This window comes from Oncorhynchus mykiss, chromosome 2 (genome assembly GCF_057628025.1).
Source record: "Oncorhynchus mykiss isolate SJ-2025 chromosome 2, ASM5762802v1, whole genome shotgun sequence".
In the NCBI taxonomy this organism is placed as follows: domain Eukaryota; kingdom Metazoa; phylum Chordata; class Actinopteri; order Salmoniformes; family Salmonidae; genus Oncorhynchus; species Oncorhynchus mykiss.
Window position 1 is genome coordinate 31,901,849 of NC_143023.1, and position 24,855 is coordinate 31,926,703.

The window sequence follows — 24,855 nt, forward strand, 5'->3', positions numbered from 1 at the left end:
TTGAGATTCTCTAAACCATAACAGCATTCCTGCTAGGTGCTCTTCTCTAAAGGAGAAAGATAGTGTACATAGTGAGTGATGGCTGCTCCTTACAGGAGAAAGATGTGCACAGACCTGCCTCCATCCCCTCTCACACCCTACTCCCCCAAAACCTGTCTCAACACCCCCACCCATCTATCCCAAACCCAATGTCCCACAACCTTTCCAGTTGTGCCAGTCCAAACATCTCTACTACAGGCTCTTTTAGCTTTTTAACATTGTGACAGTAAATTAGGTGTGTGTGTGTGTGTGTGTGTGTGTGTGTGTGTGTGTGTGTGTGTGTGTGTGTGTGTGTGTGTGTGTGTGTGTGTGTGTGTCTTGGCACGTTATCACACCTGGTTGCACAAACTATTCTGATCCCAAGATATTTTGTTTTTATTTTACTTTTTGTCTGACTTTGAGGAGTCAATGGCATAACGGAGAGACAGCAATATGTTAGATCCTATGCATGTGCAAGCCTGACTGTCTGCATGCATCTGTTTGTGTTTTATAATTCACCATGGGCCTTGAACCATTAACCTAATGTTTTACCGTAGATAATGTATGAAAAAGCATTTTCTTTAAATTATTTCAATATGAAGGGTAACCCCATGAAAATAGTTTTTAATGGGTCATTTTTCTTCTCTATGAATCTAGAGGAGTAACTGATAATTTTAAGGAGTCCTACCTCATTCCAGACCACCTTAACAGCAGCAATAGTGAAGGGGAGGAGCTGAGGTTATCTTGCAGCCTATGATTGGAGGCATACAGAAAGGTGGTGGGCATGAACATTTGCAACCAAAACTCACTAATTAAGTCAGACCAACTCATGTGTCAGCTTGAGTCCTCACTCCCTGCACTCCCACTCTCCCATCGCATCACTGCAGCCACCAGTGCTTGTGAGTGTTAGTGTATGTTGCTGTGTTCCCCGCTCTGGAGCTGAGTTGAACTTTTAACCATTCACCCCTAAGGCCATAGTGCAGAGCCAGGAGAACACCCAGGTAACCCCACAGCCATGACGAATTCGGCAACTAACTTGCGGCTGAAGCTGCCCATGGCCTGCATCATCTTGGAGGTGATCATCATCATCCTCTTCGGCGCTCTGGTGCAGTACGACGATGAGACAGACGCCAAGCTCTGGCACAAGGAAATCGCCAATGGCTCTTCCAACTACGACAACGACTTTTACTACCGCTACCCCAGTGAGTGACCACAGCGAGAGGGGTAGGGTTGGGGTAATGAGACAGGTGGGGTAGTGGACATCCAAAACCACTGATACAGGGTCAGATACGTTTTCATCCTTTTAATGGTTATGGTTATGATTAGGTAGTATGATGATCTGACCCTAAATCTGTGGATAAAGGTAACTATTTCCTTGTGAGGGTGGAGAGGATGGGGGATGTGGAGTCCATCTATAGAAATGAAAGGATTGTTCTTTTCCTTCTTTATTATGCTTTGTCTATGTGTCTGAGACTTGCATGGTAGCAGAAGCAGATATGTTGGTTGTTTAGGCAAGTGTCTTGTGTCATTCATGCCATACATGTATGTCAAGACAATGAACATGACAGAAAAGTTGTCTGAAGCTCAAACGAATCTGACGACTAAATCGGAAATAATTTATTTTCCTTTTGTGTTATGCCACATGTCTTGCTCCAGTGCTGTGTTTGGATATTGCCTTCCCGCCTAGGGAGTCTACCCCATCTGGCTTTCTTTGGGATGTTACGTACTTACAATATGGTTGTGTGGAGGAGATGGGGAGGTGGGTGGGAATGGTCATGAGAAATTGAGGTGAGCTGTTTGTAAGGGTTTGTAGAGGGGCAAAGCAACTCTGTTTTACGTTTGATCTGTGCTCAATGCTGTAGATTAGCATTCCCACTCCGAGACCCTTTGATATATAGGGCAGAGTGGGGTAAGATGAGCCAAAGGGGTAAGTTGAGCCACCCTTGTTTCTAGAAAACCATAAAATGAATAATATGACCAAATATTTAGGAAGAGATCATGGGTTATGTGAAAGAATAAACCACATGGAAAAGTCATAGTGCATCCTTGTAGCTGTGTGGGCTAATATAGTCAAAATGTTTGTCCTTTGGTAAGTTGAGGGAATGGCCATGGGGTAAGATAGGCCAATGGTTGAGCCTATTGCAGGTTGAGGAAACAGAGCCTGGCCTATGTTAAAAGTGTTTGTTAGGCGTTAAGCCTGTGTTAAAAGATGCTTGAAATTATTAAAATACAAAAAAGTGATTGTGACTGTGTTTAAATTTGTTTGGGAAATAAAGGCTGTGGTAATATTTCATTCAGTACAGAAATTTGTAGGTGGCTTAACTTACCCTGTCCCGGGGTAAGTTGTGCCAAGAGACCACATAGACCAAGCTATGTTTTCAGAAATGTAATGTTTACATCAATTCAGATTATTTCCAGGGATACACAACATCCTGAAATATATGTTAATAATTTTGTTAGAAAGAATACTATATTTCCCTTGACGGAGTAATGCTGAATGTAAAAAATGTATCAACTTACCCCACTCTCCCCTACGACCCCTGAGCTCCTCAGTGTTCAATGTGAGATTTTCCCTCTTTTGCTTTGACATTTGGCTGCAAGCAGCAAAGCAACAAATGGTTAATTTGTTTCCTAATTAGAGGAGGGTTTGGTTGCCAAATGTTTTTGGGTGAACTTGTTTTACTTTCTGTGACAGTGCACTCCAGTTCACTGATGTACCAAATACATCATTCTCATTGTCTGTTTTATACTTGATATGCTCCGTTTTGCTTTGTGTTGTGGTGTACAATACACATCAACAGTCAACACAGTACATATTGGAGACATACGGAGACCTGAAAACAGACAATGTGCTTAGGTGATTGCATTCCGTCTGTCTGTGGTCCACTGAAAATAACTGGAAACTAGAAGCTCTTTGTCAAGTGGGAGGAGAGGGAGAGTTAAGTTCTCCAATGTCAATATGTAAACAAATCCGGCATGGGGAGAGATTTCTGTCCTTTGATTTAACCGTTTAGTATCTCAGATCTTTCTGTCAATGTTGTTTTGATTAGCGTCAAAACCCTCTAACATAGGCTACTTTGAACAGCAAGAGGGAAGGAAATGTGGTCTCTGAATAGATTATAGCATGTCTGTTGTAGTGGGTGTCCAATCTGTCACCAAGGGCAAAGGTATACTTTTCCTCCTCTGAACGTTGCTGTTCCACCTTAACAGATCAGTAATGAAATGCAATGGAAGACTGTTGGGGGGAGGTGGTGGAGGTATTGGGTGTGTCCAATTCTTAGCCTTGTTGAAAGTTCCTGTGTGCAACTAGTCCTACCTGTCTCCACACCTTGAGGCTTTCCCAATACTGTCCCTATACTGTGTCATGCAGGTGGATGGGTGCAGGTAAGCCCCGGGGTAGAAAGAGTATGAGAATGTCTGATATACAGACATGGGAATGTGTAGGAGGAATGTTTAATTTTCACATTCCCCCCATCACTGTCTAATTAGTGAACGGCCAGGGGGATAGGGACTTCTGCGTGAGAAAGGGGCACCGGGGGGAGGAACGTGAAGGGAAAAGGTTGAGTGGGGAACAGAAGGTGGGAGGGAGGGTTAGGAGGGAGAGAGTGATTGTTCTTAGAGAGAAGGAAACGTTTGCTTTGGCAGTCTGATTTGTGTTTATTGTCATGCCAGCAAGGCTTGTCATATGGATGGCTGATATACACAGTAAGAGAGTTAGGGAGAGCGAGAAAGCAAGAGAAAAAGACTGTGTGGCACAAAAAGGTAATTAAGGAACCAAGTTGAGCTATCAGCCACTTTGGCTAGTAACATGGTTTCCAGTTTTCCCTTGTTAAGGCTGGGGAGTCATAGCCTGGTCAATCATACTGACCACTGTGGTCAGTGTGGTTGACCAGGCTACGGGAGTCATGGGAAACTTTGGGAGTTTAATTACATGAATCTCTGAGAGTTGGATCATGTCCGTTTGACTTTGAATTCAATTCATCTTTGAGGTTGAAGTCTGTGACTCTTTTGAGCTTTCAATCAATTGAGCACATGCAGATTGGACCTTCCCTTAAGCAGGTGAAGCTGCTGATGCATGTTATGCCAGGCTCACTATTTATGCTCTTGCCTCAAGCTATTGAGTGATTGAGTACACTGATTTTGACAAAGTAGAAACCTGTTCAAGGTTGGGTAAATTTGAAAGAGGAAGCACTAAAAGTCCATTAGAAGTAATTATTTCAGATCTTTAACCCGTCAGCTTCACTGCTGAATGGAAGATCACCTTCAAGAATGAAACTCACATACAGTAACAGGTGCACATCTGACTACTCTCATTGATCATGTCCTGTTTGGAACTTCAAACGTTTAAGGTGTAGTAAAACAAATTACGGGGGGGGGGGGGGGGGGGGGCTCAGCCCCCGATTGAGACATGAGCTCCCCTAACTGCAACAAAAGTCCCACTTTGGGGGGACTCTAATTGAACCATTCTCCTATTGGTTTAAAATACAATTTTGTACTGCTAAAATATATTACATGTATACATATTAAAATAGAAGCTTATTCCAAATGAAAGGACCCCCCCCCCCCCCACCTCTCTGTCATGGTTTAAACCAGTGATAGTTGGTTGAGGTTCTTTCAACCGCATTCATCTTTCCCATATTGCCTATCTGCCATGAGATTTCGCTAGCAAACTTGCAACATGGTTTCGACTGGGTCCAACCCTTTAGCGAACTTGCAACATTGTTTCAACTGGGCGCTCAATTTCCCCTGCGGATGAGCTCGGGACAGACACAACTGTATTTGCGTCCCCATTTGTCAGCAATACGCATCATTTAATTCAGGCTACAAGAGTGTAGGCTTAATGACAATCACCAAATATCATTAGACTTTTCGGTGTTTTGTAACAGATGTATCTATCCCTTCATCAAATGGCGGTTGCACAGGGCAGTGTTTGGATCATGAATTCTTTTGGAGTGGATGTGCAGGTAGCCTACTTCTGAAGGTGATTTGTTTGATAAGTGAGAACATTATCACTGGATGTGTTCATGCCACATTAAAAGGTAATACATTGTTTACTGTTAAAATACATGTCTTTACTATTAGCCCCATGATAAGTTTTGTGCAGCAATAGGAAGTCCCGTGAATAAAATTGAGACCACCAAATGTCACGATATAATTCTCCCTCTGCTGCTCTATATTGTCTGGTTGTGGAGGTTGACCTCATTGCTATGAGATAAGAGATTTGCTATGGTATGTCAACATGTAGAAGAAGCCTACCATCTCCCTTAGAATGATGGCTGCTCCACTTGACACATGTCTAGAAAGCTAATGATCTCTTGATTGAAAGATACAGTCAGAATTAAGATAACTGTAAAGTAGTCATTAGGTTAAAACTGGTCTGTATGTTGGCTCATGAGCGCAGGTAATAGATTACCTTTAGGTCTTTTACAATAAATGTCAATGTGTGCAATTTTTTAAAGAATTTATTTATCTACTCACTGGTGTTGCCCGTGTGTGTGCATGTTACATTTTCTCACCGCTCTGTAGACGTCCTTCTAGGGGGTGGCACAGAGTATTTGGGCCAACCTGCCAATGGGGAGTTGGGCAGTGGAAATATCCTACATGCCAATGATCAGTTGCCATGCAACAACCAAGAGATATTGTCCCTACTCCCCAGTGCCATGTGGATGAATAAGTCCAGTGGGCAGGGGGAGGTGTAGTAGGCTGGGTTAACAAGGCCAGAAAGCAGGTTGAATGGAGCTATGAGGCACAGGGTAACTTCTCTGTGTCCTTCTATGTAGGCCAACTGAGGTTCCCAAAGCCCCCTGTCCCGCTCAATTTAAATCACAAAATGTTGACTAAAAGGGATTGTTGGTGTTTTGTGGAGAAGTCACCAGAAGTCACCAACTTAGAAAGATACTGCTATACTACTGTCATAAAAGACATAGTCTTTCTCACCAAACCATAAGAAGGGGATTGTTAATGTGTTTACGAGACTGACCACACAGGCAGTTGAATAGTGACAATGTGCATCCAACTCAATAAAATAATCTATAATGTGTTCTCTTCCTTTGTTCAGGCTTTCAGGATGTGCACGTGATGATCTTCATTGGCTTTGGTTTCCTCATGACGTTCCTGCAACGTTATGGATTTAGCAGTGTGGGCTTCAACTTCCTCATTGCGGCCTTCGCTCTGCAGTGGGCAACTCTCATGCAGGGCTTCGTCCACGGCATGCATGGGGGCAAGATCCACGTCGGAATAGAGAGGTAGGGCCTATGCACACACTAACCTACATTTCATTACTACAATAAACACAACACACCAGCAGATACATGTGATGTGTATACATGGCATATCATACGGGTGTAAGTGTTTACTGTAGTGCATCCCATAATAAACCCTATCATTAAGAGTTCTTTGTCCCTCCTGCAGTATGATCAACGCTGACTTCTGCACAGGCTCAGTGCTCATCTCATTTGGGGCGGTCCTGGGGAAGACCAGTCCAGTCCAGCTGCTGGTCATGTCTGTGATTGAAGTCACCCTGTTCGCAGTCAATGAGTTCATTGTGCTTACTGTTCTGGGGGTGAGTGAGTGAGTGTGTGTGTGTGTGTTTAGGTGTACCATTAAATGTACAATTCATGTCTTCCTGTATATGTCTGTATACAAACCTACAGTAAAACTGTTTTTTTATGTACTATTATGCCTACTCTCCTATTAGGCTTTCTCATCACTCTTGAATAATGTACTTTAAGATGAAGATTTTTACACCCCTTAAATTAGATAATTTCCACCTTTAGGCCAAGGATGCTGGTGGCTCCATGACCATTCACACCTTTGGAGCTTACTTTGGCCTGATGGTGGCTCGTGTTCTCTACCGCCCCAACCTGGACAAGAGCAAACACAAGAACTGCTCTGTCTACCACTCTGACCTCTTCGCCATGATTGGTAAGAATACCTCCTGCTCGTCGTAAGCAGGAAGCCTGTACATTACATACAAATAGCCACCATCAACAAGTCGGACAACTTTTCTGAAGACGCCAGTTATGTTTTGACTGTACATACAATGCATGCCAATGTATGGGAATCTGTGTCATAATTAAGAGTACATCCACCTCCCCAGAAAAAAAAACCTTACCTGTAAGCTTGCTAAACTAAAGGACTATATTACATACCGGTATGGTAATACTTATTTTTCACTGACTGCTCAGGCACCATCTACCTGTGGATGTTCTGGCCAAGCTTCAACTCTGCTGTGACGGCCCACGGAGACGACCAGCACCGCACGGCTATGAACACCTACTATTCCCTGGCTGCCTGCACCCTGGCCACCTACGGCCTGTCTGCCGTTGTGGCTCATGATGGCAAGCTAGATATGGTGAGGGGGCTAGTACAGTGTGGGGACTTAAGGAAAAGCAGGTCCCTAAAAGTAGTATAGGGCTAGACAGGTGATGCAGACTTGGGGAGACAAAGTAGGGAGAAGTAGGATTCTACAGGGACTATGCAGTGGAAACGAGGGGCTTAAAGTGGTCTTCCCAGATCATTTCAAGTGGGAGTTAGGGACTAGGCATGGTAGGGGAAGGAAGATTTCTCCCTGTGTTTGTTGTCAATACAATCTGGTTCAACTGTATTTTGCGTCACAGGCCTACTAGATATACTGTAACCCTATTAGATGTTATACATGTAAGTACATTTTTTGAATGAATCATGACTCCTTTGGGATTAAATCCTTATTGGCAAACTCTGAAGCATCATGCAGTATGTTTGCCTATACAGACAGGTATTTCAACTCTTGTCAACAGATGTAGTCAGGCGTGCTTGGTGAAGGTTTAACACAACTCCAGATTTCTTACATACTTACATTATTATCGTTATTGTTATATTTACTCCCCTCGCTCTAGCGCTTCAATGATTTAAGATATTAACATGAAACTTCCAAATGTGCAGACTGAAAAACGTTTTGATAGCATTTAGCTCACCAACTGTAACTCTTGAACCGTTCAAGCTAGACACCAAATCAACTTTCACATGTTCAGGCTATCCTACCAATCAATGAATCTTTTCATCTACCCACGTTTTCAACTATAACCAGTCACTACTACCACTTCTGTAACTTATTTCGAAAACATAAATACTTTAAAACAAGCACACACATTTTCTTCAGTAAATATACTTTTCTAGTTTAGATTTGATTGATCTATTCTAAACTATCAAACTATGAATCCTCAAACTTTCTCACAGGATACAATTTAAGAATTGGAAACCATACCCCAAAAATGCACGCTGAAGCATCACACCATAGTTACTATCTACCTTTAGAGTATACAGTCATGTGAGCCAGACAAAATTCCTAGTTGCTGTGTCCCTTGAGGACATGGCTGTCATCTACATCTCGTTCTGAAATCAAGACGGTACATTCCTGTCTAGATGGCAATCAATCTGAAGTTGTCTTTTCTATTCAATGGAGGGAGTCAGTGAACATAGCACATGACCTGGTGATAGTAGTAACGTTCTAATCAACTCAGATGATCTCATAGTTGGTGAAAGGGTAGTGTGTCCGCAGCATATCATCAAATCTGTCTGCAATCTAACAAGATTTTCACTACACCCGCAATAACATCTGCCAAATGTGTGTATGTGACCAATAAAATTTGATTTGAACTCTACACACTCGCACACCCCCACTTTGCATGATGGCGATACCAAATTGTCACACAATGCTGCATTGGTTGGGATTTTTGTATTGTTCAAGTATTACATCATTCATCCTACCTTCTCGTTCCTTGACGTTGGTACCGTACAAAATTTGAGAACAGTGATAATTAAAATAAACGAATGACTGGACTCTGACAATCAACCATTTTGAACAGCTTCTAAAAAACTTCTCTCTCCTCTCTTTAGGTGCACATCCAGAACGCTGCCCTTGCCGGTGGGGTTGCTGTGGGAACTGCTGGTGAAATGATGCTCACTCCTTTTGGCTCCATGATTGTGGGCTTCCTGGCTGGAACCATCTCTGTGCTGGGCTTCAAGTTCCTCTCGGTAAGGCCAACCTGCCATTAGTAAGACAGGATATAGGAAATGGAAATGAAAATGTATTATCCTCCTGAGACCTAGCAATAAAACATATCTGCAATTAAAAATCAATTATATTACATTAGAAGTGTTTGGGGTGAAAAAAACGTTTTACAGAAAAATAAAACAATTGACATTACAGTAAATGAGTACAGTAGGTACATTTGTTTTACAGAGGACATAATTAAGCTATTATTTGAGCGATTAGTGCACTGCTCTGAAAACTCACCAAATTATTCCTGAGATATTTATTTACTATAAGCAATTGAATATCAAACTCACAAAAAAACGATAATTACACAATTACACACACATAAAATGTGATAATTGTGTTGGCAGCCATTTTGACAAACAAAGAGAAAGTTATCCAGGTCACACTCCCACATGAGAAATCATTGAAAGCCCAGAATGTCCTCTCAAGGGGTATCAGTAGGATATGACAGTTAATGATGCCAACAGAACAAGCATATCTACTTACAACATAAACATGCATGTTGAGAAACACATCCACTTATGTGTATATGGCACCTTTTGAAGGACATGAGGGTGCTAGGGTACATAGACATCACAAACACCCGCACTCATGGCACTGGCAACTTTCCACCCCTGTCCTCTCAGCCTATCCTGGAACAAAAGCTGAAGATACAGGACACATGTGGCGTCCACAACCTGCACGGCATGCCTGGAGTCCTGGGAGCCATCGTTGGAGCAGTTACTGCTGCTCTGGCAACCAAGGACGTCTATGGAGATGGGTTAGTCTGCCTTTTTTTGACAAGTTGGGAAAGTGTGTCCTCTACTGGTTTTATGGTGAAGCTCCCACTATTGCGCAACTATCCCGTCAAAGCGTGCATTCACACAACAGTTTAATTCAACACTCCCTACTCTCTGTGATGCAGGATGGCTGATGTGTTCCCTGACATCCAGTCTGGTGATGTGGAGGCCTCGTTCCAGGGCATACGACAGGCCATCTCCCTGGCTGTGACCCTCGGCATTGCCCTCCTGGGCGGTCTTATCACCGGTATGTAGAGGGACTAGCTAGAGGATAAGGGGGGATTTAAATATTACCTACGTGTTGTGAGCACATATAGTCATTGTCTTGACTGGTTTGTTTCACAAATGCATGGTGATATTAGAACTATGCTCTTTTGTCCCTGTATATTGTCTCTTGTGTCTGTGTGTAATTGTATCATGTCCTTTTTCTTGTAGGTTTTATTCTGAAGCTGCCAATCTATGGTGCTCCTCCTGACACCATCTGTTTTGAGGATGGCATCTACTGGGAGGTAAGTTTAGCTACTACACCCAGTCACTTTGTATGGATGAATGGACACACAGGACTCACTGATTTGTACATAGTGTTTGTGTGAGAGAGCAGGGCCATTCAGGCCCATGAAGGGTTAAAGATTGCCAACGATGGCATGCAGTTGGGCCCAATGTTATGCAATATGATATGTGGCCACAAGGTGTCATGCTTGCATTTGGTTGCTGAACTCAAATAACTGCTTTTCATCATAAGCAAAGCAGTCACCCTCAGAACACCGGGTGGTGCCATTTCACAAGGTCAATGCATGCATAATCAGTAATTGACGATTCTCTTGATTTAAAAAATATACAGATTTAGGAATGTCTTGAAATTAGTTAGGAAATAGGTATACTTTTTATGACTCGATAAGGTGAAAACATGGTCTAAATAAATCATCCACTACATATTTTTCTCTTTCCATTTATTTCTCTCTCAGCTGCCTGGTGAGGAGGGCTCACATGAGGAGTTGACCACTGTCAGGACACCGGACGAGGCAGAAAAGCTCAACGCATAAACACACACACACACACACACACACTTGAGATCCACACATAGTAGATTGTACAACCAGGATGTGGCAGCACATGGTGCTTGTGTATGTCTGCCATTTTTCAATGTGCCAATGACCATATCTGATTCACTAATATGGTGGTAGTGTGTGTTCAAATACTCCAGACCATCAGCAGAAGTGCCTTTCACTCTCAGAAGAAAACAATCTCAAGGTAACCCATAATGTGTTTACACCAGACAGAAGCATGCTATCCTCCAAGCAGCATGGGCCATGGACAGTCCATTGCAATATACCTCCTACCAGCTGCCTTATGTTATGTTCCTAGATGATCCTATGAAGCTACAGTATATGACAGAGCTGTAGACTTGAATCATGGTCTGAGAATTTGAATAGGGCTAGTGAAACCTTTTTGATGATGCAAAAACAATGGATTATGCTAATTTTAATTGAGTGTTTTTATGATTTTGTGGGGCTTCTCCTCTCTTCTAATATATGTTACATTCACCAATGTTCAGGGAATTACACTTTGAACCATTTTTAAACATCCGATTGACTAAGGGAAAGACAAATTCGCAGTAGGCCTGTGTGTTGTAAATTCTATATTAAAACCAAAGAAAATTGTACCTCGCATGTTATTAATGTAGATCGCTGATGTTTTCATGAATAGACAATCACTTTTATAGATGCAAGTACATCATTAAAAATGTAAAGTATTCCAGACTAAAACTATGCGAAGATAGTAGAGTTTTGACGATTGAATATTCATTCTGTGTCCGGATTCTCCTTTTCTTCTATTTCTATACTATGCAATGTATTGGGTAGATTAGAGTTGCTATTGTACAATTATGTACAGTTGTGTATTGTACATAAATGTTTAGACAACCTAAAATGTGATATAATTTAAACGACTAGCTTCACCACTACAGACAAACCACTGAATCAAATTTGCTACAGGGGACGAAATGGTGCCGACTTTGTTACACTGGAGAAAATGTAATTGTAATTTAAATGATAATTGAATAATACTTGTAACGCATTTTGGGAGAAATAAATCTTTCAAATGTGATATATATATATTATTTTACATGTTATTATTTTATCTTGTTCATTGGACATTTTGAGTAGTTTTGTTCCTTTAATCCGTTCCTGAATATTTAATTGAGCCCGTAAATACCTCAGCGTTAATGCCCGAAATCAGAATGTTTTTTAACACTTCCTGGGATCAAACAGCCTAGGGAAGCAGCTGTCTTCGGCTGCATTTAGACAGGCAGCCATATTCAATTTTAATCAATCAGATGAGCTGAAAAAGAGCTGTTGTGAAAAGATCTAAACCGTAAAAAAAAAAAACTAGTGGAAAAGAAGATCCGAATTGGGCTGCCTATGTAAACGCAGCCTTTAACATGTGTCTTACATGCCTCGTTAAAAGTGCCCGGAGCCAGTTCATTTTATTTGGGTATGCCAAATAAAAATGTGACTCACATTCACTTTTTGTTCTTCACATTTTCAAACAGTACATTTATATTTCTCTCGCCTGAGTAGCCTCCTTTCAATGCCAAAAATAAAATTAAACCATCTAATGTTCAGCGAAATAACAACACAATGTCAAATACAGGTAGCCAAGTAAAATAATTAACATCCAATCACATAAACCGTTAGTCTCGCGGGAATTCCACCAACGGTCTGTATGTAGCTAAAAGTAGCTGCTGCTCATGTTGGTATCTGTACTTGTTGCGCAAATGCCATGACAGGGAGACATAGTGGAGTGGTAACGCGCGTCCAAGCAGTTACTCCCGACACTTGGGTACACTGCAGCATCCACCGAGAGGCTCTTGCTGCCAAGGGAACGTTTTGGACATTACAGTGAAAAAGGTTAACTTTGTTAAATCAAGGCCCCTGAACTGTCATGTTTTTTCTGCACTATGCAATGATATCGGCAGCGACCATGTAAAGCTTTTACAACGTACAAAAGAAGTGCGCTGGTTATCAAGGGGCAGAGTATTGACACGTTTAGCTGAAAGTTTTCTTTACTGACCATAATTTTCACTTGTCTGACTGCTTGCATAATGATGAGTTTCTCACAGACTGGCCTATCTGGGTGATGTTTTTTCTCGCCTGAATGATCTGAATCTAGGATTCATGGACTCTCCGCAACTGTATTCAACCAAGGCACCTGCAAGTTCCCGGACATTTCTGGGGGAAATGGCCCTAGCCCTCACCCTCTAATCCAACAGGTCCCAGACATGCTCAATGGGATTGAGATCCGGGCTCTTCGCAGGCCATGGCAGAACACTGACATTCCTGTCTTGCAGGAAATCACTCACAGAACGAGCAGTATGGCTGGTGGCATTGTCATGCTGGAAGGTCATGTCAGGATGAGCCTGCAGGAAGGGTACCACATGAGGGATAAGAATGTCTTCCCTGTAAGGCACAGCATTGAGATTGCCTGCAATGACAATAAGCTCAGTCCGATGATGCTGTGACACCGCCCCAGACCCTCCACCTTGAAATCGATCCCCCTGCAGAGTACAGGCCTCGGTGTAATGCTCATTCCTTTGACGATAAACGCGAATCCGACCATCACCCCTGTTGAGACAGAACCGTGAATCGTCAGTGAAGAGCACTTTTTGTCAGTCCTGTCTGGTCCAGCGACGGTGGGTTTGTGCCCATAGGTGACGTTGTTACCGGTGATGTCTGGTGAGGACCTGCCTTACAACAGGCCTACAAGCCCTCAGTCCAGCCTCTCTCAGCCTATTGCGGACAGTCTGAGCACTGATGGAGGGATTGTGCGTTCCTGGTGTAACTCGGGCAGTTGTTGTTACCATCCTGTACCTGTCCCGCAGGTGTGATGTTCAGATGTACCAATCCTGTGCAGGTGTTGTTAAACGTGGTCTGCCACTGCAAGGACGATCAGCTGTCCGTCCTGTCTCCCTGTAGCGCTGTCTTAGGCGTTTCACAGTACTGACGTTGCAATTTATTTCCCTAACAACATCTGCAGTCCTCATGCCTCCTTGCAGCATGCCCAATACACATTCATGCAGATGAGCAGGGTCCCTGGGCATCTTTCTTTTGGTGTTTTTCAGAGTCAGTAGAAAGGCCTCTTTAATGTCCTAAGTTTTCATAACTGTGACCTTAATTGCCTACTGTCTGTAAGCTGTTAGTGTCTTAACGACCGTTCCACAGGTGCATGTTCATTAATTGTTTATGGTTCATTGAACAAGCATGGGATACAGTGTTTAAACCCTTTACAATGAATATCTGTGAAGTTATTTGGATTTTTACGAATTATCTTTGAAAGACAGGGTCCTGAAAAAGGGACATTTATTTTTTGCTGAATTTACATGACAGATGACGCTAAAGCAAAAAAGCAAGTTGTAAATAAATAATTCTAACAGTCATGGGAGCCTGGGACCCGATAAACTACATCCAACGAGTCAAAGAACAGAAGCCGAGGGATACACTAGCTAGAACCAAAGATCTTTATAACTAACACAAGATAGACCACAGGCTGTCATTTCCAATGGGAACAAATGAGTCACTGGGCAGAACAAGCAAGGAGGGGGGTAGAGTCAAGCACGAGCTAGCAAGATTCTATTGGCGTGTTTTAGCATGTATTTGCATATTTCCATTAGGAAAATGCTTACTCTGTGAAGTGTGCGTGTGCAATAACTCAATTTGCCCTTGTACTTCTACTAAACAATGACATTTTTGGAAACCTGGAAAAGGGTCAAGTCTACAAAAGCTAGTCCACTCTGTTCATAACAGATTCTAGCTTTGGGAACAGAAAACTGTATTGAGATCAAATCTTTCATCGATGAGAACATTTGCAGAATGTAGGCGAAAATCCATCTGGTTCCATCTTCTCCCACTGCCACCCACTGGGCTTCCTCTCACCAGCATATGTGGTAGTGAGTGGAAACGCCAAGCGGATGCTTCACATTTATACATTAGGTGAAATGTCCGTCTCATTGTTTTATATGTGCTAGAACCTTTCCATTGCAGATCTAGTAGGACAAAAGAGCATGGCCAATTTTGTTTCACTGTACATCAGGTTCTACTGTAAGTGACAGGGTGACATGCTGTGTGGACTAAAACAGCATAAAACCGGGTGCATCACAAAGCATAATCAAATGAATTAGCCAGTTACAGTCATTTTGAAACATTGAGAAATAGTTTGGTAAAACCCTTTTTTGTCAAATTAACCAGTTATCTACCTTTTGATAAGCAGCTAGCTAGCTAGCTATAGCTAATTGGTACCTTGCTAGCCAATTAGCTCCCATGCCAATTTCAAGTCTTTCTTAGCTAATATCTGACTAACTCTGAAAAAGTTATTTCAGAATGAAAGTTTACTGACTAGTGCATCATGCTTTGTGACATTATGTTAGCTAGCTATACCCAATAAGATAATGTTTTCACTTTGCATCTGCGTGCTTGTAGCATTCTCCCTGGTTTCCACTGCGTGCTTGTAGCGTTCTCCCTGGTTATCACAGCCACAAAGTCAACATTGGCTATCGTTCATGAAAACAAAAATGCATTTAAGGTTGGGCATAAGGTTGGCAGTGTGGTTAATTATAGGCTGAAGGTAAGGTTCAAAATCAAATTTTAAGAAGATAAATTGTAGAAATAGGCAGATTTTATGATTTCTAGCTGTGGTAACTAGTGATGACCAGTCATCCAATGCTGCTTGTTCTAAATAGTATAATCTGTTCAAAACAGTGGCAGCATGTGCAGCCGTGGTCACTCAGTTTTTGACATGCAAAAGTGAAAGAGGTGTGTTTATGCTGTTGTTCAAATGCAGAGATAATTTTCCTTTACTGACATGCTACAGGGGGGAAACACACAATTAGAATTCACTAGAATTATGAACAACACTAAACACTCCAACAAATAATAAGCAGGGGAAAATTCCCAAAGGAGAATGTAAAACTCGGAGGACTTTATTAACTCATTATGTTCTACTTTAGATTGGGGTCGAGGGGATCTGACATCAGTTGAGCGCCATAGGAGGCTATAGCTGGCTAGGACCCCTAACCTCCAAAGGGCCCTGAGGGTCTCAAAATCGTTCCAACAACCTGGTAGCCAATGGGCAGAGGCCATGATAATTTTACCCCAATAATCTCACTCTGTCCAAATGCCTGCAATTAACATGTTGGCCTATTATTGTATTGTTATTGTGATATTATTGTTACAACTCAGCTGTATTTTCCCTCTAAATGTGTATTCATTATCCTATTTTAAGCTCTCCATAATCCATAAGTTTAAATGATATTGATCCAGATTTTGAGTGGAATATTTTGGTGATAAAAATAAAAAATCATTATAAATCATTTCTGCATTGGCAATTGACTGTGATCCTTTGAATGTGGCCTTTGATTCAATGTCATCAAACTTGATTTGCATGTGCATATGCAATTATTTTTTCCAAAGGTATTACTAACCATGTTTCTAGAAACGGTGGAAAATGAAATAGTTAGGCTACCATAATCATAATCATCATAATTACTTTCTATATTTGAATCGGCACAATAAAGCTCAATTATGTACTTCAGCATTAGCGCCTATTCAGTAAACAGCTGTCCACCTGTCCCCTCCTTCTTGGGATAAGACCATGGTGCCTGTATATGTCGAGGCACCCTCACCAAATATGGGGCTACATGGGAAGAATTAAGAACAGTGCTGCTGAACCAAAGCCCAAGTGGGCTGTATGTCACAGTCAGGGTGTGTAATTCCCTGCAGACAAATAAATCATGCAGTTGTTAGGGTGTCCAATCAAAAATGCATCTTTTGACCAATGACTAAAATAATATATTAATTGTGTATATAATCCTCAAAGAAAACCAATAGTCCAAACCTCATGTTTCCATCATAATCAGTTCAAAAGTTATTGGAGTTTTTACTAGGGCTGGGAAGATTCCAGTATCGCGATACTCATTAGTATCGTGACAAGGAAACAAAACATAAAGCGGATTTAACTTCTTTAGGAGAACAGCCTTGATGTTGGAAACAAACATCATTATGTTGTCATCCAGAATCACATTTATTTATTTGCAAGCTGTAGCACACAATAGTTTACATATAGCAGGTTTTTAAAGGACCAAAGAGTCTGCTTCATGTTTTCATTTTTGCCATGGGAAAAATATTGTGATACTGGTATTGTCACAGCCATAGTTTTTACCCTTGTAGTATGACCAGAATTAGAGTGACTAAATCAATTGAGGCCAGAGAAGAAAGGTGGTCACAAATCAGGAAAATTGCATCTCGTCAGCTAGGCTGGATACTGTGTAATAATTAAAGCTACTGGCTACCTGACAGACTCGCTACAGTTGAACTGGTCATCTTTCTCCTTGAATCCGCCGGACATAAAACAATATAGAGGTAAGATTGATATTGATTTTGAGACATGACACTGCTCAAAAAAATAAAGGGAACACTTAAACAACACAATGTAACTCCAAGTCAATCACACTTCTGTGAAATCAAACTGTCCACTTAGGAAGCAACACTGATTGAAAATAAATTTCACATGCTGCAAATGGAATAGACAACAGTTGGAAATTATAGGCAATTAGCAAGACACCCCCAATAAAGGAGTGGTTCTGCAGGTGATAACCACAGACCACTTCTCAGTTCCTATGCTTCCTGGCTGATGTTTTGGTCACTTTTGAATGCTGGTGGTGCTTTCACTCTAGTGGTAGCATGAGACGGAGTCTACAACCCACACAAGTGGCTCAGGTAGTGCAGCTCATCCAGGATGGCACATCAATGCGAGCTGTGGCAAGAAGGTTTGCTGTGTCTGTCAGCGTAGTGTCCAGAGCATGGAGGCGCTACCAGGAGACAGGCATCAGGAGACGCGGAGGAGGCCGTAGGAGGGCAACAACCCAGCAGCAGGACCGCTACCTCCGCCTTTTTTTTTATTTTATTTTTTACCTTTATTTAACCAGGCAAGTCAGTTAAGAACAAATTCTTATTTTCAATGACGGCCTGGGAACAGTGGGTTAACTGCCTGTTCAGGGGCAGAACGACAGATTTGTACCTTGTCAGCTCAGGGGTTTGAACTCACAACCTTCCGGTTACTAGTCCAACGCTCTAACCACTAGGCTACCCTGCCGCCATCCTGCCTTTGTGCAAGGAGGAGCAGAAGGAGCACTGCCAGAGCCCTGCAAAATGACCTCCAGCAGGCAACAAATGTGCATGTGTCTGCTCAAACGGTCAGAAACAGACTCCATGAGGGTGGTATGAGGGCCCGACGTCCACAGGTGGGGGTTGTGCTTACTGCCCAACACCGTGCAGGACGTTTGGCATTTGCCAGAGAACATCAAGCTCAGCATTTAACACCATAGTACCCTCCAAACTCGTCATCAAGCTCGAGACCCTGGGTCTTTACCCCGCCCTGTGCAACTGGGTCCTGGACTTCCTGACGGGCCGCCCCCAGGTGGTGAAGGTAGGTAACAACATCTCCACCCTGCTGATCCTCAACACTGGGGCCCCACATGGGTGCGTTCTCAGCCCTCTCCTGTACTCCCTGTTCACCCACGACTGTGTGGTCATGCACGCCTCCAACTCAATCATCAAGTTTGCAGACGACACTACAGTGGTAGGCCTGGTTACCAACAACGACAAGATGGCCTACAGGGAGGAGGTGAGGGCCCTCGCAGTGTGGTGTCAGGAAAATAACCTCACACTCAACGTCAACAAAACAAAGGAGATGATCGTGGACTTCAGGAAACAGCAGAGGGAGCACCCCCCTATCCACATCAATGGGACAGTAGTGGAGAGGGTAGAACGTTTTAAGTTCCTCGGCGTACACATCACAGACAAACTGAAATGGTCCACCCACACAGACAGCATGGTGAAGATGGCGCAGCAGCGCCTCTTCAACCTCAGGAGGCTGAAGAAATTAGGCTTGTCACCAAAAACACTCACAAACCTTTACAGATGCACAATCGAGAGCATCCTGTTGGGCTGTATCACCGCCTGGTATGGCAACTGCTCCGCCCATAACCATAAGGCTCTCCAGAGGGTAGTTGAGGTCTGCACAACGCATCACCGGGGGCAAACTACCTGCCCTCCAGGACACCTACAGCACCCGATGTCACAGGAAGGCCAATAAGATCATCAAGGACAACAACCACCCGAGCCACTGCCTGTTCATCATCCAGAAGGTGAGGTCAGTACAGGTGCATCAAAGCAGGGACTGAGAGACTGAAAAACAGCTTCTATCTTAAGGCCATCAGACTGTTAAACAGTCACCACTAACATTGAGTGGCTGCTGCCAACATACTGACTCAACTTCAGCCACTTTAATAATGGAAAAATGGATGTAATAAATGTATCACTAGCCACTTTAAACAATGCCACCTCATATAATGTTTACATACCCTACATTACTCATCTCATATGTATATACTGTACTCTATACCATCTACTGCATCTTGCCTATGCCATTCTATACCATCACTCATTCATATATTTTTTTATGTACATATTCTTATTCATTCCTTTACACTTGTGTGTATAAGGTAGTTGTTGTGAAATTGTTAGGTTAGATTACTCGTTGGATATTACTGCATTGTCGGAACTAGAAGCACAAACATTTCGCTACACTCGCATTAACATCTGCTAACCATGTGTATGTGACAAATAACATTTGATTTGATTTGATTTAATGATGTGGTAAGGACCCCACTAAACAATTCATAACGTGAATAATCATATTTGGTCTTGTAAAATGTATTTTATAACAGTCTGGGCAGAGTAGATGGACACCATAAAGTAAATGCAAAGGAAGTTGTGATACTGTGTAAGGTGTGCTCAGTTCATAACTTACTGTTTTAAATATTGCTTGAATAATCTTCATATTTTTCTCTCTTTCAAAAAAAAACAGACTTCTTACAGCGTGTATAGTTCCCTTCACCTACGATGAGAATCCAGGTGAATCACTTTGCCGATGAGAGACACATCCAGCTCTTCCTGGATGGAGAGGAGCTACTAACGGATGAGTTGAAGGGCATCTACATCGGATTTTTTCAAGATTGATCATTAGCAAGATTTCAGTCATTCAAGCTTCGTCAGAACCTGCTGGACGGTAGTGCCAAAGACAGCAGTAAGTCTAGTGCTGGACTTGGGCAGGAATCACCGGAGCTGAGTACTGGCACCTCCATTTTCTTTTTACAGCTTGAGTTCCTGCACCTCTCCAAAGTATTGTAGAGTTCTTGCACCTAAATATAAACATTACCTGCACACAAAATGATTACCTATTTCAGTCCAAGTCAAGCACTGAGTAAGTCTTCATAAGTCTGGTGGCCTATAGGAGTGAGCTGCTGTGTGTTTGGTGCTGATACTGTATAGGTTTAGATGGGGGATGGAGAGGTTTGGACACTTGAATGAATGGGAAACTACCTTGGTGCTCTAAGAGTACTTATAGTAATTTACTTGAATTTCCTCCCGGAAAAGGGCTAGCAGTGTTAATGGGAAATCAACAAAAGTACGTTGTTTTCATTTCTGTCCCACCACGTAACTCAGTGTTTAATTCAGAGAATCAGCGTGTTTCATTCAGAGATTCAGAATGTTAAATTCAGAGATTCAGAGTGTTTAAGAGTCACATGTACAGGGTTGCAGGTGTGATTGCAGGGAACAGTGGACATCTTACATGCTGACTACACTGCTCAGCTTTGCGAAATACATTTACACATACATGTTATTCAATCCTTTCATCCAAACTTTCTTCCATGTTTATATCCCAGGACAAATTACAGTAGCTAGCAACAGCAAGGTAGCCAGCTAAATGGCCACGAATGTGTCATGTGTTTCCACCTGTCCCCAAATGAATATAGTTGGTTCAGAGTTCTTTAAAAAATATATATATTTCAACCTGCATATCCTGATCGTGTCTGGTGGGATGGACAAATCAACAAGCATGCGGACACACGCACATGCAGTCAGCATGTTAGACTTGGAGCTCCAACATGCAGGACTAAGTGAAGTAAAATAATGAAAGGGCACTCGGGGACAGGACACATCTCTTCAGCGTCCTGAGGTTGAAGAGTCAGTGTCGTGCCTCCTTCACTACAGTGTCTGTGTGGTTAGACCATTTTAGCTTCTCTGAGATGTGTACTCGGAGGAATTTGAAGTTATTGACTGTCTCCACGGCGGCCACGTTGATGAGGATGGAGGCGTGTCCGGCCTGGTTCCTCCGGAAATCCACAATCAGCTGCACTGTTTTGCTAACACTGAGGGAGAGGTTGTTTACCTAGCACCATGCTGTCAGTGCCTACCTCTTCCCTGTAGGCTGTCTCGTCGTTGTTGGTAATCATGCCTACCATTGTTGTGTTGTCAGCAAACTTCATGATGGAGTTGGAACTGTGTGTGGCCATACATTCGTTGGTATACAGGGAGTACAGGAGGGGACTGAGGATGCACCCTTGTTGGGCCAATGTGTTGAGAATCAGTGTCGAGGAGGTAATGTTGCCTACCTTCACCATCTGGGGGCAGCCCCCCAGGAAGTCCAGGACCCAGTTGCAAAGGGAGGAGTTCAGACGCAGGGCCGTGAGCTTTGTAAATGAGCTTATAGGGCACTATGGTAATGAAGTCTGAGCTGTTGTCGATGAACAGCATCCTCACATATGCGTTAGTTTTGTCCAGGTAGGTAAGTGCAGTGTGCAGTGCAATAGCGACTGGGTAGTCCATGGATCTGTCAGGGCGAGTATATTTTAGCAATTACATTTACTTTTGATACTTAAGAATATTCAAAACCAAATATTTTTAGTATTTTACTGGGTGACTTTCACTTCTACTTGAGTCATTTTCTATTAAGGTATCTTGACTTTTACTCAAGTATGACAATTGAGTACTTTTTCCACCACTGCGTATAGGCCTACCAAGCTTTTTATTTTCAAATCCTTTTCATTTATTCAGCTTGCGTCATGCTAATTTTGTATATTGCGATCCGCGGAAACAACTTTGAAGACCACGACCACAAAATGTAAAATCCTCAAAAGTTACGAGAAACATATCTTGCTGTTCATCTGCTGTTGCTAAAGAATGTGGACGTGTGAATGCCAAGAGGTCTGTCAACACCTGCCCCTTTCATTGATGCTAGTTTAGTATGAAGATGGTATTTATTATACTGGAATGATAGTTATAGAAGAAAAACAGGAACACGCTCACTTTGCACAAGTGTCAATTAAACGTATACTCCACGTTGGTTCAACATCATTTCTATGAAATTACATAAAATCTACGTTGATCCCGCCAGTGTGTGCCCAATGGGACACTGATGCAATAACTTAACAAAATACGTTTAACTATATGAATAAATAAAATGGAAATTTAAATTTTTTCAAATATAATTCAATATTCGCTTATGAATATGAATATTAGAGATCACATTTTGGAGAAATATCCTATTCTCCAAGGAATTGATAGGTCACCTGGCTGTAGTTTATCACCCTGTGTACTAACAGGCCTCCAACTGAAACCAGCACAACTGAAAACCAACAAAGCAATTTATTACACACTCCCCGTGAAAGACAGGGGCAAGCTGGACATAAGGGGAACAAAACCACTGACCACCCCTCCCATCCGCATGCACGCCTATAGTGACACAGCGACATTGTGGAGGTGCGTGACCTGGGGTCACCGGAGGTCAAGAGAGGTTAGCATTCATGGCCAGTTAATTGAATGGGTCCATTCAGGGCACATGTGGCTCTGCAGGGGCCTCGCTGAGTCTCCATGGGGCTAAGTTGGTTCTGCTAATAGAGAAGGTCATAAGAAAATCATGCCATGAGTCTCTCCGTCCGATCTCAATTCCACCACACACATGCAGGCATACACACGCACACACAGACACACATGCACATGGACCCATCAACCACTCTTGCTATGTTTTACACTTTTTTGGGGGCACTGCTGAAATTGAGAGCTGGCTGGAATTATGAGAACCATGGAATTCCATTGAATTATGACAGTACAATTAATTACATTTTTTTCCCCCTCATTCAAAGCTTAGGCGGCAGCCAGTTGGGTTAACAACCTATTAAAAGTCACAACAGGAGAGCCCTACAAGGAATGGAGGTCACTAGAGCATTGTATAAGCCCACTGCACTGTATTGCATTAAAATCAGATAACTCTTACATGTACACTCAACTTGGCTATTGATTAATGGAATCCACCTCCCCTTAACTGAGGTGGCTGGAATTACACAGACGTAAAGCATAATCAATGAAGGGCTATGGAGTTTTATAGTTGGAGGGAATCTGAATTCTGGGAGATGTAAATGAATGAATGGTACTATGAAAAGTGAAGAATTCTGTGGATATCTCAAAATGTGAACATTCTGTGAAATGATGGAGCGTGTGCATCATCAGCAAAGCAAATCATGGTGCTGTAGTAAACTATGTAGAATAAAAGGGAAAGCAGCAGTGCGTTGGTTCCTACTAATTCCATAGCTAACGTTTAAACATGAAATGTTCACTATCTGTGCTGGTCCTGTGAGCTAACTGAGACAGAATTTGACACCACTCCCTATCCTCCTAACCCCATACCAACACTAGTTCAGTCTCGTCAGTAGAAGAAGAAAAGATACAACCGAGAGATGAGAATGAGAATAAAGATGGGGGGGCGTGCCTTAATTAACCAGTGACTAATCTCAACCAAATGAATAACCGGGTCATGGCTGTGAGGAAAAGGGTGGAAGAAAACAAGGGAGAGAGAATGAAAAAGGAGAGAGAGGAATGCAACGTAATGGCACCCAGGTCCCTCCGATGGGAATTTAGTCCCTTTCCTTTCCCCATAACCCCTCCCAACCTCTTCTATTCTCCTCTGTGCTCCGATCACAAACAGTCTTTGTGGCTCTCAAACCTTTATCGGATGCCAATTTGCATGAAGGCAACAAGCAGCCACACTGTTTTGTGTGATAGGGCAGCAGCTGCACCTCCCCTCACTGAACACACTGCATGTCCTCTTGTTTTAAGACCCCTCAAATGCATTCACACACACACACATACCAAATACACACACTTGAACTAGCGCACATGCACACATGATTCTGCTTGTTTTACAATTCTCTGAACATACGCATGTACACGCATACAAACACACATAGACACACACACACACATCCGGTCATTGCTCGTGACCCTTCAAAAACGTTCACATACACAGCTTACACACAAACTTGATCGTGGCGCACATACACACGGCTCCCTTTTGAGCGTAAATAAAACAGGAGGTGCCTACACAATACTCTTTTGTCTTAGGGGAGAGCAGTGGGAGGTGTGGCCAGGGCTGCTGCATATTAATTAGGAGACTGTAGTGTAAGAGGGAATCAGGCGTATTAAACAGATGACATACTGGGACAAATATGGCACTACTTTCTCTCTGTTCTCCCACGGTGGCGCAGGGATACAGCATGCGCAGAGTGACTTCCAGCCATGGCATGCAGCCAGCAGTTGGAAATTAGCAGCAGGCACTGTGAGAATTAATTAGCAGCATGAACAGTGAATGCATGAAGCTGTGCTCAAGCCCCTGTGCTGGAAGTAGAGAGGTATGAGTCGATTCAATATTTGAGCACTAGGTGGAATCATTGAGGCATGGGAGGTGGGAATCTGATTCACTTTGGTGGTCTGACTGGCATCATCCTCGCTGTGTGATTGTAATTGAATGCATAAATTGATATAGAATAATTCTAAAGATATATTTGTGATAATGAAAAACTTTAAATGATTCCAAGTTGGCAGCCATTCAATATTTAGTCTGCGTTTGCTTCTCATTAGCAGAGCACTGAGAATTCTTAGACAAAATGAATCTAACAAAAATTACACATTGAATTGATTATAACCCTGTGTTAGCAAATTACCCCATTGAAATATATGAATCTCCTTGATGACGAAAAACATTATTTCAGATGTTCATTCCAGTCTCACCACATCTGTCTGGCCATTTGCAACACAGAGAGCGTTCTGACTAGGGACAGGGCAGTGA

At 42.5% G+C, this 24,855-nt stretch overlaps 1 protein-coding gene across 1 annotated transcript; it reads left to right on the top strand.

Moving 5' to 3' along the window:
* The first annotated feature begins 867 nt into the window (after positions 1-867).
* rhbg2a (ammonium transporter Rh type B) lies at positions 868-11,949 on the top strand. Its single transcript, NM_001136097.1, is given in 10 exon segments — positions 868-1,220; positions 6,077-6,263; positions 6,430-6,580; positions 6,795-6,942; positions 7,206-7,372; positions 8,896-9,033; positions 9,685-9,818; positions 9,963-10,084; positions 10,273-10,346; positions 10,803-11,949. Coding segments are annotated over 10 exon segments (1,386 nt in total). The 5' UTR covers positions 868-1,033; the 3' UTR covers positions 10,881-11,949.
* Positions 11,950-24,855: the final 12,906 nt, after the last annotated feature.